General features: G+C 45.0%; 1 protein-coding gene across 2 annotated transcripts in view; it reads right to left on the bottom strand.

Moving 5' to 3' along the window:
- The window catches only part of LOC146038827 (cytosolic beta-glucosidase-like), a 70506-nt gene that overhangs the window by 50098 nt on the left and 5430 nt on the right, over positions 1-14978 (bottom strand). The window contains exons 2-3 of one of the 2 annotated variants that reach the window (XM_083161402.1): positions 10185-10257; positions 6892-7059 (exon numbers count right to left, since the gene is read on the bottom strand). In XM_083161402.1, coding sequence (XP_083017528.1) covers positions 6892-6958 — 67 coding nt within the window. In that variant the 5' untranslated portion in view covers positions 6959-7059; positions 10185-10257. Of the gene's footprint in view, positions 1-6891; positions 7060-10184; positions 10258-14978 lie in introns of those variants that run through there. The other variant, XM_083161403.1, reaches the window with a different exon arrangement.

Raw genomic sequence — 14978 nt, forward strand, 5'->3', positions numbered from 1 at the left:
TCCGTTATTTAAAATGAACATAGTCCTCCTATAAGATTGATAAAGGAACTAGTCCTGTGATAGGGCTATGGGGAACCCACACAGGAAGTTAGATGCGTGCCATAACAGCGGGAGGCTTGCACTCCAACTACAGGAAGCCGGCTCCCGCTGAGATTCGGAGAACGAGTGGCCGGAACCGGAGATTGCGCGTGCGTCACCGGAAGTGATGCATGCGTTCCAATTACCGGAACCAAAAGTGGCTTACTGCAATCGTGGGGAAACAGCTCTAATTGGGCATTTAATTGGCAGTCATTACTAGTATAAATATGGGGACCAGCATGTAGGTCTCATCAGACTTCTGAAGAAGTCCAGCAGTAATTTGCAGGGGATGAAACACTTTGAGGAATACATTCGGTGGGCAGTGACTGACCTCATGGGTGCTGTCAGAGCACACACCAGATAAGCTTTTATTCTAGCTTAACATTGTAAGGACAACTGAGTTATCATCTTTTTGTGTAAATAATATTGTGCTAGTATATTACACTATTATCTCCTTTATATATTTCTCTTCTGAAAACTCCTATGCACTGAATGGGGGATATACTTGAAATGTCCATGGAAAGCAACATAGACATCTGAGGAACCCTGAGTGTACCAGATAAACCCGGGAGACTGAAAACAGGCTCACATCACAGTGGTGTGATACCACTGATTACGGTACTCCTTTACTTATGGGGGTGCTCCTTTTCCACGTGGTGAAGGGTATCAAACTTTTAAACATATTACACTAGGAGGCGCTTTCTCTCATATATAAAGATATATATACACATACAAGTGTCGACTGGTGGTGGCACATGCTAGAAACAGAGTCGGAGTCACGTCATGGATGGCATCCATGACGTGAATCCAACTCTGTTTCTAGCGTGTGCCACCACCAGTTGACACTTGTATTTGGCCCCTGCATGGGAACCTTTGGCAGGCACCGCACATTACTTTCAGTACAGGTGTGCACACACACACACACAGGAAACCACCGCACTCTCCATTCCCAGGTTGGGATGCGGTGGCCAGCTACCACATGCACAAATAAAGAAAGAAACATCACTCAGAAAGAAACAAAGGGCCCATCACTCACCATAATAATCTAAGGTACTCTTTACCTAGAACGGCCATCGCATGCACATAAAAAACGGGTGCGACGCGATGCCCGCGATTTTCCCATAGGGATCAATGTTAAAAGTTAGATTGGACGCGATTTTAGTGTTAAATGCCTCAATGCCCGCGATTTTTACATAGGAAACAATGTTAAATGGGCCACAGAGCCCTAATAGTCCCCCTGAAGTCTTAAATGGCCCCCACAATTTTTAACGCCACCCCACGATCAACGTGAACCCGAAGCGTGGCGAGCGCAGCGAGCCCGCGAAGGGCGGCGGTACGCGTCCTCCGACCTTTTCATACCCCCACTATCCACGTCGGCGTGGAGTTGAGAATAGAATAGTGTGGCGAGCGCAGCGAGCCACCGAGCCCGAAGTGTGGCGAGCGCAGCGAGCCCCGCGAGGGGACGCGGATACCTGTGAAGCCCGCGAAGGGACGCGTTTACCTGTGAAGGTATCCGCGTCCGCTCGCCACGCTTCGGGCTCGGTGGCTCGCTGCGCTCGCCACACTATTCTATTCTCAACTCCACGCCGACGTGGATAGTGGGGGTATGAAAAGGTCGGAGGACGCGTACCGCTGCGCTCGCCACGCTTCGGGTTGACGTTGATCGTGGGGTGGCGTTAACAATTGTGGGGGCCATTTCAGACTTTAGGGTGACTATTTGGGCTCTGTGGCCCATTTAACATTGTTTCCTATGGAAAAATCGCGGGCATTGAGGCATTGAACACTAAAATCGCGTCCAATCTCACTTTTAACATTGATCCCTATGGGAAATCGCGGCCATCGCGGGCATCGCATCGCACCCGTTTTTTAGTGCATTCGATGGTCGCGATGGTCGCGATGGGCGCCGTTCTAGGTAAAGAGTACCTAAACTAATTCACCTTAATGAACAGATAATCAAATAAATAATGGAGTTTTAGTTCATGAATTCATCAATGCATTTAAGCTTGGAGTCCATCGCCAAGGGGCCCCATTTCACTGCATGTCCTACTCTAACAACCAGTCTCTTAATTCCTATTTACAGATCACACGATCATTTATTAACAGATAGCATCCTCTTTGGAAGTGAAGAGAGAGGTAAAGTTAAGGGCTGTTCAGAGAATGGCATAAAGGAGGGAGTTGAACGTGGAAGAGAGTCAACAGAGCTTTTGGGTCAATGTTATGCGATGGATTCTGTAAGTTCTACATTTTGCCAATTCCACAGTGAACCATTAGAGCAGGCATGTCCAAACTGTGGCCCTCCAGCTGTTGTGAAACTACACGTCCCAGCATGCCTTGCCATAGTTTTAGCATACCCTAATAGCAAAACTGTGGCAAGGCATGCTGGGATGTGTCATTTCACAACAGCTGGAGGGCCATAGTTCAATAAAAATGAAATGTGCAAAACTGGGTGAACCTCTTAAGCGCAAATTTGAAATCATACAAAATCTGGTGTTAGATGTGGCGGAATGAGGTGAAGATTTAACAGAACAGTTCTGAAAATGTCTCTAAACTCCCCTGTCTAATATAAAATGTGTCCGTTTCTAAATGTTCCCAAATCCTTACTCTTCTATTACTTAAAGCTTTGTGTGAAAAGGGAGTATAAACACAGAGTGCAGTACATTGTTTTTCTTTCTGATCCTGAAACTTGTTGCATGAGCTACTTAGCTACTCATATGTTCTGCAGTGGTAACAGGCGCCTGATTGGACAACAATTTAATTGTTCTGAGGGGCTCCCCAAGAGCCCATTAACCACTTTGAATGTCAACGTCTCTGTGAGCGATCCTCAAAATATCCGCTAAAAATGCCGGCGTTGTTCACAGCAACTGTTCTTTTAGTATAAATAAATACAAATGCAGCCAAGTCAATTAATTAAAGTTTATTTAAATATTGCACCCAAAAAAAACAGAACAGTCGCTGTGAGCGGCGCTGGCATTTTTAGTGGATATTTTGAGGACCTCTCACAGCGAAGTTGGCACTGAAAAGGGTTTAAAAAAAAAAGGTTCGCTTTGCAATTTTCTACCCTATTTTGAAAAATTCCCTCAGCACTCAAAAGGTTAAATTGCCAACATTGTTCTACATATAATTATGATTATTACATCTGATGATTATTACAGTCCAAACAAAACCCGGACAGAGTGCAGAAAAGATTTTATCTTGTCCACCATTCTCTTCAAACTCTAGTGCATGAACACCTCAGGGTATCAGCGTTTCCTGGGATACAGTATCTCAACCATTCCATTTAGCATCAATCATTCTTCAGTCACAAATCACATTTCTTTCCCGCTCTGGTGGTATCTTACCATGCCTGCATGCTTTTACATATTAAGTTGATTCAAATGATTCGTAGATCTACTTATCAATATCTATGGATAGAAGCTTTAATGGGGGGAAAAAAAAAAAACACGTTATCATTTTTCTTCCGAATAGCAGCCGATTTTTATAAAATCTTATGTAATCATTTTCTAATTACATATAACTCTCTCGCGCAGACATAGCCAACTACATTACTTGCATATAATTGATCAACTAGAGTAAATGAAAGAACTGCAATTGGGCAGCGATGCGTACAGTACTCCACTGAGCACTACTGGCATCTAGGAAAACACCTCTTGCCAATAATTTAATTGACAAAGAGTGTGCCAAATAAAATCAGATGCTAGCCACATTCTTATATGCTTCACACGGACTGCTCTTGGATGAATACTAAAATATAAGAAATGTGCTTTCCTGCGGGAGGAAGACCGGACAAGGCAGAAAACCTTCGGCACTGACATTGTACTACAGTACTTTTATATTCCTTTATCTCCCTGAAATAATCCTGTCCGCATATTGAAAGAAACCGAAATTAATTGACTGTGTTCTATTCAAAGATAGATAGACTTCCTAATACAAGAAGCAGCTTAAGAAAATAAAGGTTGGAAAACATGTTTGAACTATTGGTTCCAGGCTAGTTAAATGTATAAGTAGGGATTAAGACGGTGTTTAGTAAGACCTTAAGGTGGCGATCTAGGACCTGTTTCCAGCAGAATTAAACAAATAAGACCTGCAGGGTAGATGGACAGTGGTCCAGATATTAGTCCCTAGGGGCCTGATTCAGGTACATTCCCTAAGCAGCGTGAATATATGGTCCACTATGTGAATAGATGTGTACGCTCACACATCCATTCCCATGCGAGCATACAGCCAAAAACATCATTGGTACTCTTTACCTAGAACGGCGCCCATCGCTACCATCGCGACCATCGTATGCACTAAAAAACGGGTGCGATGCGATGCCCGCAATGGCCGCGATTTTCCATAGGGATCAATGTTAAAAGTCAGATTGGACGCGATTTTAGTGTTCAATGCCTCAATGGCCGCGATTTTTCCATAGGAAACCATGTTAAATGGGCCACAGAGCCCAAATAGTCACCCTAAAGTCTGAAATGGCCACCACAATTGTTAACGCCACCCCACGATCAACGTGAACCCGAAGCGTGGCGAGGGGCGGCGGTACGCGTCCTCCGACCTTTTCATACCCCCACTATCCACGTCAGCGTGGAGTTAAGAATAGAATAGTGGGGCGAGCGTAGCGAGCCACCGAGCCCGAAGCGTGGCGAGCGCAGCGAGCCCCGCGAGGGGACGCGGATACCTTCACAGGTAAACGCGTCCCTTCGCGGGCTTCACAGGTATCCGTGTGCGCTCGCCACACTATTCTATTCTCAACTCCACGCCGACGTGGATAGTGGGGGTATGAAAAGGTCGGAGGACGCGTACTACGCTTCGGGTTCACGTTGATCGTGGGGTGGCGTTAAAAATTGTGGGGGACATTTAAGACTTCAGGGGGACTATTAGGGCTCTGTGGCCCATTTAACAATGTTTCCTATGTAAAAATCGCGGCCATTGAGGCATTTAACACTAAAATCGCGTCCAATCTGACTTTTAACATTGATCCCTATGGGAAATTCGCGTCGCACCCGTTTTTTATGTGCATACAATGACCGCGATGCCCGCGATTTTTTGCCCGCGATACTAATCGCGGGCGCCTTTCTAGGTAAAGAGTACCACATCATTTGATGGTCGCTGAACATCAAATGATTTTTTGGGGGGCATTTGCAAATAAGAGTTAGTCCAGACTGTCTGTTATTTGCCTCGGAAACGTCGGAGAACGGGATGGGCGCTGTGACGTCAGGTGCCCATCACATGCAGGCTTCGACACGCCAGCATTCGTATGGGGGCGCCCAGTGTTTTTCTGGGCTCAGCAACCGTTTATTGTGGGCATGGGCGTCCCCATGCAGCAACCCCCTGTCCACCCCCTCTATGCAAAACACCTAGACGACTGTGATAGTCGCCAAAGGCGTTCACACGGCGGCCATGCACATGCGTATATATTTGTCAATACGCATGTGCAGAGCCGGACCATCAGTCCCCAGACCAAATTCGCCCCTAAGTTCTTTAACCTAAAGCAGACTTTGCCAATCCAACAGTTATTCTTCATCTCTGAATTAATGTCTCATGGTTAGCAAGACCTCCCGATCCTTGGAACGAGCCCCTGGGAAATCAGTGCATGATTGGAATATGTGAATACATATAAACCATAAAGGAGGAGAACATTACTCCAGAGTCCTTTTTACTTACAACTTAGGGCAACACTCCCTTTATTTACATTTCTCTGCTCAACTGGTTTCTCCTCATTGTCATAGTTTAATTATAAAAGTAATGGGACAATGGAGCTGCCTTTATGACATGGAGCATTTGAAGATTTGTATTGCATTGGCTAACGTGCTTAGAAATGTGCTTTTTAGGGGCAGCGCCACTGGGAAACTTTTTTAGTAAAAGAACACCACTTCAGCAACAAAAACATGGTCCAAAAGGCCAGCTGTACAGCAAGAGACTCCCCCTAAATGTGCCCGCTTCACCCCTCCATCTGATTTAAATAATCTCACTCGCATAAAAAAAATCATGTTTTTGTATACTAGTGGGAAAACAGACATGCTGAAGTTCTTATCCAAAAGGAGTGTGAACACAACAAAATAGCCTTTGCAATACTGATTTCATGTGCGTCAGTGATCCTAGTGTTCATTCTAGCTCCTGCAATCTTTGAAAGCCCATGCAGTTCCTCTTCCCTGCCTGGAGTGTCACTGTCTGCTGTGGAATTTCTAGCACAGGTCTGGTTTGCATATCAGTGCTGATATACAAACCACAATGTACTAGAAGCACCAGAGGCAGAACTCTGGGAGGCAATGGAGTCATCTGCCGCCGGGCTCCTGCTCCCAAGGGGGCACCTCTTCTCCACTGTGAGTTTGAATCAGTTAATTGAAAGCCGTTGATATTACTTCTGTGGCTGACTCCTCCTCTTAGCAGGACCATAGATGTCACACACTCTTTATTCTAAACATAATATCCATAACATACATACATGCATACATATATTTATATAAGATGGTGTGTTGGGGGGAGGGGCACCAATATTTATCTTGCCTCTGGGCAACTGGGTCGAACTTACGCCACTGAGAAGCACTAAAGCAGACAGCGACACCCCAGGCAGGGAAGAGGAACTGCATGGGTTTTCAAACATCGCGGGTGCTAGAATGAACACTAGATCCTTAATAGTATGAAAGTAAAATGAGAAGTTTAATTATTTCTCATGGAGCCGTTTCCACATTAACATAAGTCTACTAACTTTTCCGGTATGCTCAAGTGTCACGATTTGGTTCAGTCTGTATATGCCAAATGATTCACACAGTCACTGTGATTAACGGATTAAAACAAATGGATCTCAGGAGAACGTTTTACCTTCAATCTGATAGGCTGCAGTTGCTGCGCCCCATGCAAATGACTCCGGAAACCTCCCACTGTCCATCTCTTCTGATGTCTCTAGGAACTACAAGATGATACACTGATAGCAGAGTATATCATATATGTGTGCCAACTATTTGTGTGTCTCAAAGCTGTAGTTTTAATCTGAAAATAAGAAAAATCATTACAATTATGAAATGTCAGCATTTATGACTATTTTAACAACAAAAATTATTTTCAGCAACCATTGTGCGATTACAATACTACACAAATACAAAAACAACTGTAAAAGAAAATGCTAAATATACACCCAAACTCCTGACTTGAAAATTGACTGTGCAAATGCTTTACTCACACACTAGATGGCAGCATTGCAGCATTTCATACAGAACTCATGCAAAACAAGACCTAGCCATGAAATAACAGGCAGCTTCCATTAAATCTACAACAGAACCAGTGCTAATTTTGCAGCAGGAACTCAGGGGCAGATTTATTAAGCTCGGTGAAGTGATAAAGTGTCTGATCTTTATCACCCCCAATCATCTCCTAACTGAAGTTACAGGCTTGGTTTGAAAAATGACAGGTAGGATCTGATTGGTCGGTGATAAAAACCAGACACTTTATCACTTCACCGAGCTTAATAAATCTACCTCTCAGTTCCTGAACCCCATATTAACCCCTTGAGTGGTGGGTTTTGCTGGGGCAGGACAAACCTACCAGTGCAGGTTTGTCCTGCCCCAGCAAAACCCACCACAGAGTGTAGGGGCCACCCTCACCACCGCTCCAGCATTTGTACGCCAGAGCTCCCCTGCCGCCGCTGCCCCAGCCGGCAGTCACAGCAGTGACCACAGGCGGCAGTCTCGGGGATATTCGCAGCGGCTCGGGAGTACTCGGGTGCCTGAACTCCTGAGCACTCCCAAGTCCCCCAGAGCCACCCGGAACATCCCCGAGCTTGCCGCCTTTGTCACTGCTGTGAAGTGAATGGTCCTAGAGGTGGTGTACAGCTGAAGGCACCACTGGTGCGCACCTACTGCAGCATAGCGGTATGCCCGGAAATTTTCCGGGACAGCCCGCTGCAGCAGAATACCACCCACAGGGTTAAATGACATTATCAGGAACTGGGATCCTGAACCTGTCTCTGAATAAAATGTACTTTCCATAAGATATGTTTTATTATAAAGCTATTTTTGATTGCCTATAGACAGATAGATAATTGCCCTGACTTTGGGGATTTCCGCCCAGCCTTTTCCCCTGGAGCAACAGTGCCAGAGAGTACCCCAACCTCTTCACCATCCATAGGACCCTGTGCACTGCGGAGGCACAGTGCCCAAAAAGCAGGACTATTCTGGTAAAATTGGGATGGTTGGCAGATATGTCCTAGTGGATCAATACGCAAGGTAGGAACAGAAGAGTTGGGCAGTGCTCATTTACACAGTTCTCTTATTGTGTTCTCTTCATAAAGCTATATTACATGCATGTTCTTCAGTAAAGAAGCTCATTGCATTCTCCAATCTGAGTGTAAGGTCATATATACAACCATACTCTCATGGATGTAACACTGGCAATTAGCATTATAACAAATCTTACTGTATTGCTGCCAGAAGCTATGGATGGCAGTGAGAAAAGCTTCCCGTAGCATTTGGCTGTCAGACCCAGGTTTTTGCATGGTAGCGCGCAAAATCCTGAGTCTGCAGGTGGTGTAAAAGGTCATCAACCCGGCAAGCACTCTGTGCAGTGTAAACAGGTAACCCGGGTCAATGCCAGCTAGGACCCATTCACTGCATGGAAAAGCCAGCCCTGGCAGATGCTCTCATCTCCCAGCGCCAACTCAGGCTCTGTCTATGGTGACGTAACCCATCTGGCATTATGCCTGGTCAGGAAGCCAGTCTAAAAGGGGTAAGCAGGGTCCAAAATCCTGGGTGCGACCCAGGCTTGCTGGGGTAAAAGTGGTATAAGAGTCATATAGTAGACTCATGTGAACCTGTGACGCAGTATACAGATTGCCAAGTGAGCAGTGCCTGAGGGGGGGACAACAGCTTCCTTCCCTGCATGATGCTGGCAGAAGCACAGCTGGAAGGGGTCAATGCATGAGATCTAAAGGCAGTGTGGGGTTCCAATTCCGACTAAAGGAGGGGGAGGCTCATTATAATCTATATTAGGAGGAGGTGGGAGGCACATTAAGCTCTATAATATAGGGAGGGAGAGGCTCATTCTATTCTATATTAGGAGGAGGTAGAGGCACATTACATTCCATAATATAGGGAAGGGGATGCACATTTTACTCTATACTTTCAGGAGGCACATTCTATTCTATGGGGAGGCACAAGGGCCAAAAAATCTTATATTTTTTTTTGGGGGGGGGGGTTGGCTAATAATGTTGTGCCTAAGGGTGGACTCCTAATCCACCCTAATTCTGGTTGACTCTGTAAACAGCGAAGCTCGCAGCTACCGAGTCCCGGCGGGCCTGCCCCGTCGCCCGCCGAATCGCCACCGCTGGCCATTCCCATGGGCGACACCCAACTCCACCACCCCACGCCACCAGCATTGGTAAGAGCAAACAGATCTGCAACTATGCAAGTCACAGAGTCCGTTTGCCAACGAACCCTGAACATGCACATACATCATAATGGGCAAATGCATTAAAAAAACATCGCTCCCCCATGCGAAAGTTGCAGTTCTGACTATAATTAGACCGTAAAACTTATAGGGTATTTCTACAAAATATATCACAATACATGAAAATTTTATTTAACAAAGTAATTACTAAAATTTTTGAATATTTATGCTGCTAAAAGATCGTAGTACAGATGTGCTCACATATATACAGCCCCCTTCCATGTTAAACAGCACTTCTTGTAGCACCAATCATCTTTTTGTCCAACTTTTTCTTTTAAATGCATATTATACACAAAACTATGCAGCTTATGCTGATTATATTGATATGCAGCATGCTTATATTCTGTATGCAGCATGCTTATATTCCATGTGCGACCACGGCTGTATCTGTATACAAATATGCTATGCTACGTTCCATTTTGTATGCAGATGCTTGAAGTTTAACGTGGCTAGGGATTTTGATCTTCTAAAGGTACTAAGATTAAATCATTACAGTTATTTAGATTGTTGCATGGGTTGATATAATATATGATAGAGAAACCCTAATAAATGGGTTATATACACCACTTATATACAAGAAAGCACATTATTTTGGGATTGGAAATAACATAAAAACTAAAAAAAGTTACACCTTACTTGCAGTGTACCAGTCATCTGTAATGCACATAACTTACTTTTCAAACACATTTCAGGGAACGGTGTCCTTCTTCCTCTGACAACTGCATCTTACAACTGGCTTCTTCTCATCTGCAAATGAGCCCCAAAGCAGTATGAAACAATTATAGATTATTTACCAAGTATATGACTGTGTGATAACGAGGGTAAGGTGCAATGTGATAGAAGGCTGAGCTTTGAACCAAGTGCTTAAGTTTTGCAAACCATGCTCGGTTGTCACAGGATACGGACACTAGGTCTAAAAGCATTAGGTCGACATGCCTCAAGGTCGATTAGGTCAACATGGGGAAGGTCGACAGTGAAAAGGTCGACACAGGTTTTTTCACTTTTTTGGGGAGCCATGTGCTGTATTTCAGGCCCTACCATCCACTAGGGTGTGGTGGGAGAATAAAATAGTGTGCCAAGGGTAGCGAGGCACCGTGCCCGAAGCATGGCGAGCATAGCGTGCCATGCGAGGGGATGTGGTTTTACGTTTCAGTGTTCATGTCAACTGTGTTGAAATGCGGGACAAAAAAAAGGTGAAAAACCCCATGTCGACTTTTTGACTGCCAACCTTCCCCGTGTCGACCTAATGATCCTGTCGACCTTCAGGCATGTCGACCTAGTTGCTGTCTATCCAATGATCCATATCGGTTGTCACAGATGATAATCGCGCAGTTTAGCCTAGAAATTCAATAAAGCAAGATTTTACCATAGGCGATCCTACTCTGTGGCATCTTAAATGAACTTCTCTAGCGCTCTTCCCTTCCACTGGGCTCACGCAGCTGGCCACATAACTGTATGCACACAGCCACTTAAATAACTATCAGAGATCTTTTGTTGTAGCATACATCCATAAACATATTCTTATACCCAAAACTTCCTCAATTCTCCTTTTGCTTGCTCAGCGTAGTACCGGTTTCTATAGCAGTGACTCCATTTTTTTATTAATTAGAACTATTTAAGCTTTCACACACTTGCCTGCCACAGGCAGCTCTATTGTTTGTGTGGGTTTCCTGTCATTTTGGGGTCAGACTTAAAACCATTATTTAATCTGTGCAGGGCCGGATTAACAATGGGCCTGATGGAGCTACAGCTCCAGGCCCACTCTCCAAATAGGCCCATTTTGGAGCTGAGGACCGGGGCTTTCCAACGAGCCCAGCCCTGTGTCGCTAGCCTCCTGGGAACCGGAGATATCGCCAGGCAAAGCTGGAACGTTTTCCCATAGGATAACATGGGACCCACTAATTCCGACCCCCACCCAGTTCCAATGGCTGCCAGTTCCCCCTCCAGCATTACAGAAGCTCGAGCTTCATCTCAGTCGAACCCAAATCGCTGGGCCTTCAATCTGATACCAGGCTGGATCCATATGGGTTAATTGGTTCCGGAGATATTGCTGGTAAACCGATTTTTTTAATTTCTGAAGTGTTCTTTCATGGCTGTTCATGTTGTTTGAGGGCAGATTTCTCTGGAAGCAAATGGCCCAGTTTCACAGGACCAAAATCATTCTAAGCCAACTCAAAAGTATTCTTCAATATGATATTGGTCTCATGTAAATGGGTCAGTTGGTTCCGAAGATATAGCTGGTTAGTTATAGTTAGGGGGGGGGGGGGGGTTTCTCTCCCCCTCACACCTGAAAATGCAGGAACTAGGCTGGTGTAAAAAGGACCAGCATTTTCTGGTGTGAAAGGGGTATTATTTGAAATAGCCGGGACCTGCAATACAATACCTGAATACAGCCGGGCAGCCCCCTGCTCTTTGCCCGGTGGTCAATGGCTGTCATTTCTGCCCGGCGGCGGCTGTCCCCCAGTTACTGCAAGCATGTATTCCCCCTTGGCAATGAGGATGTAATCCCACATGGCAACGAGCATGGAACCCCTGGCAATGAGCATGGAACTCCCGGCAATGAGCATGTAGGTAAGCAGCAATTATGTAGCATAATTTTTAATAGGCATTATGGTGTTTGGCATGATATGTAATAGACATTATGCTGTGTGGCTTAACATGTAATGGGAATTATGGTGTAAATTTTTAATGCGCGCGTTTGGTGCACAATGCCTCTCTTTATGAAGCATATTGTGCATTATTGCTCAATCCATTTGGTATAGTGTGTATTTTGGCTCATTCCATTTGGCAAAATGTGAATTTTGCCTTAATCTGTGTGGCATAATGTGAATTTTAACTCAATCCATGTGCCATAGTGTGAAGTTTGGCTCAGTTGGTGTGAATTTTGGCACATTCCATGTGGCATAATGTGTAAGAGGCAAGTACAGTATAAGGGGGTTACTATTGTGTTGCATGATTTGTATAAGGGGTATATGGTGTGGTAAACTGACCACATAAAAGGTGCTGAACTGTTGTCTACCAAGTTTTGTCTATCAGTATTTTTTTTATGACTGGAGTGCCGCCTCACCCCGCAAGTATCTTAGGACATCGGCGTCCTGCGGGTGCACCTTTGGAGGGCATCCGCCAATATATTTCCCTGCATTTTTCCTATGCCAGCCCCCTGCCTTTTCCAGGCATATATAATTAGTTGAACGTATTTACACAAATAGAGACACACCCATGAGCAGACCACCCAACCAGAACACTGGTCACGCCGCCCACATTATTAGGTGCTGGCCACAACCCCTGTTATTGCGCATAATAGGCCCTTGATAATTTTCAGCTCCAGGCCCATTTAGACCTTAATCTGGCACTGAATCTGTGGATTAGGTACTTATATGTTAGTTGGGCGCCCACTATAGTTAGTACGTTCATACCCCCACTATCCATGTCGGCATGGAGTTGATTTTATATAGTGTGGCGAGTGCAGCGAGCCACCGAGCCCGAAGCGTGGCGAGTGGACGTGGAGAACGAAGCAAATAGCTTAGTGGGCGCCCAACTAACATATAAGTACCGTGGATTCTATTCTTGTCTATGTGAAGAAGAAAAGAATTGATTGCTAGTCCAGTGTTCCAAAGTTTGTTTTTTGATAATTTTGCCATTGGTTATGACAGTAGTAAACAGTTGATAAAAAAAGGACCAAACAGCTAAAACCAACTTCAGTAAACTTACCCACATCTCAAATTTATAAGGGCATATGTAATAGGGCTCTTTCACACGCTCCGGCTCCTGCCGGGCGGCAAAAACCCCGCACAGCCAGGAAGCCATGCCACACACAGCAGTTTACAATGGTGGGGATGGCCATAGCCCGGCAGCTGTCCCTTTCAGTGGTGGGATCCGGCTGCAACCGGGCCGTAGTCGTCCCGTGTGAATGGACACATTTGTGTCCATTATCAACTACGGTGTGCGGCACGGCTTTTTGCCGTGCGGGGTTTCGCCGCCCGGCAGGAGCCAGTGCGTGTGAAATAGCCCATAGGGTCTGAGTTTGCCCATGCTGAGGGGCGCTGGCTGATCTCATAAGGTTTTTTCTAAAGCGGTTGGTCTTGTAAATGATTGCTGTTTTAAAAAAAAAAAACTTCCAATATTGGCACGCATCCAGGACCAGTGTCGCTCGACCTGAGTTACGTGTTCACACTGCACCTCGACCCAGGTCATAGCCGTGCTGCTCGACCTGGGGTGGCGCTTATACACCGGGTTGGTGATGTAGCAACCCAGCAATATCCTGGGTCACGAGCGCGGTCTGAGATAGTCATATACTGTACATTGATTTGGTCATTTCATTCACGGACTTTAACCTAACGCAACCAATAAAAAAGAAAAAAAAAAGACAAGACAGAGGGGTTTATTCAGACCTGATCGCACGGCAATGAATTCACAGGCCAGGAAAAAATCGAATGACTGTACATGTGTCCTTCAGGTAGTACGCATGCGTGAGGCCATGCTGTGATGAAATCCAGCTAATTTTGTAAACGCTGGCCGTACACATGTTGGTTGACAGATAGTCAGTGTTTGTGGGTGGTAAACAACCTTTTTCTGGGAGTGTCATGGGAAACGTAGGCGTGCCCAGGCGTTTAAGGCAAGTCGTATGACATCAGCTCTGGACCCGAGCAACCTGTTTCTATCACAGCCACCGAGTCAGTCCTGGGCTACACACAACCTGCACACAGTGAAAAATCATTTGATTGTGTGTATGATTTGCATATGGATTTGTTACTAATCAACGATCAATGTAAATTTTGCAAGCCGTATACAATAATTTGCATGTTTGCACAGGGCGAGATTATTATCTGGCTGGGCAGCAATTACCTGATTGTGGGGCTCTGCAAATCAGCTGCCAAGCAATCAGTTTTGAATATTCCCATAGTCCCAGGCTGTAGGGCTTCTATCCAATCCCTAGGTTGGGAATGGGAATTTAGGGCCTTATTCTAGTTCACTCTTTCTGACAAAATCCTTCATAAGCCCTGTACACACGCTTAGATTTGCTTTAGATTTGATTTTCTATTAGATCTGGCATTAGATCATCCCATTCGATTTGGCATTAGATCTGTACTTTTGCATTCGATTCGATTTTGATTTCACAATGTAGGCACAATGTACTCATTTGATTTACTGGATCAAATTCGAGATTTCCTTGGCTGCACAGTAGATTTTTCTATTCGATTTTGAGAAAACGGGAGCGCGCATCAAATCGAATGCAGATCGAAAGTGTCCTAAAAACCATTCGATGTGGATTCGATTTTGCTTCTATAAGCAAAATCGAATCAAAAGCAGGGAAATATCTAAGCGTGTGTACACAGCTTTAAAAGGACAAAACCATGTGCACTGCAGGGGGGCAGATGTAAAATGTGCAGAGAAAATTAGATTTGGGTGAGTTATTTTGTTTCTGTGCAGGGTAAATACTGGCTGCTTTATTTTTACACTGCAATATA

The sequence above is a fragment of the Crinia signifera genome, chromosome 1 (assembly GCF_055691185.1).
Source record: "Crinia signifera chromosome 1, ASM5569118v1, whole genome shotgun sequence".
In the NCBI taxonomy this organism is placed as follows: Eukaryota; Metazoa; Chordata; class Amphibia; order Anura; family Myobatrachidae; genus Crinia; species Crinia signifera.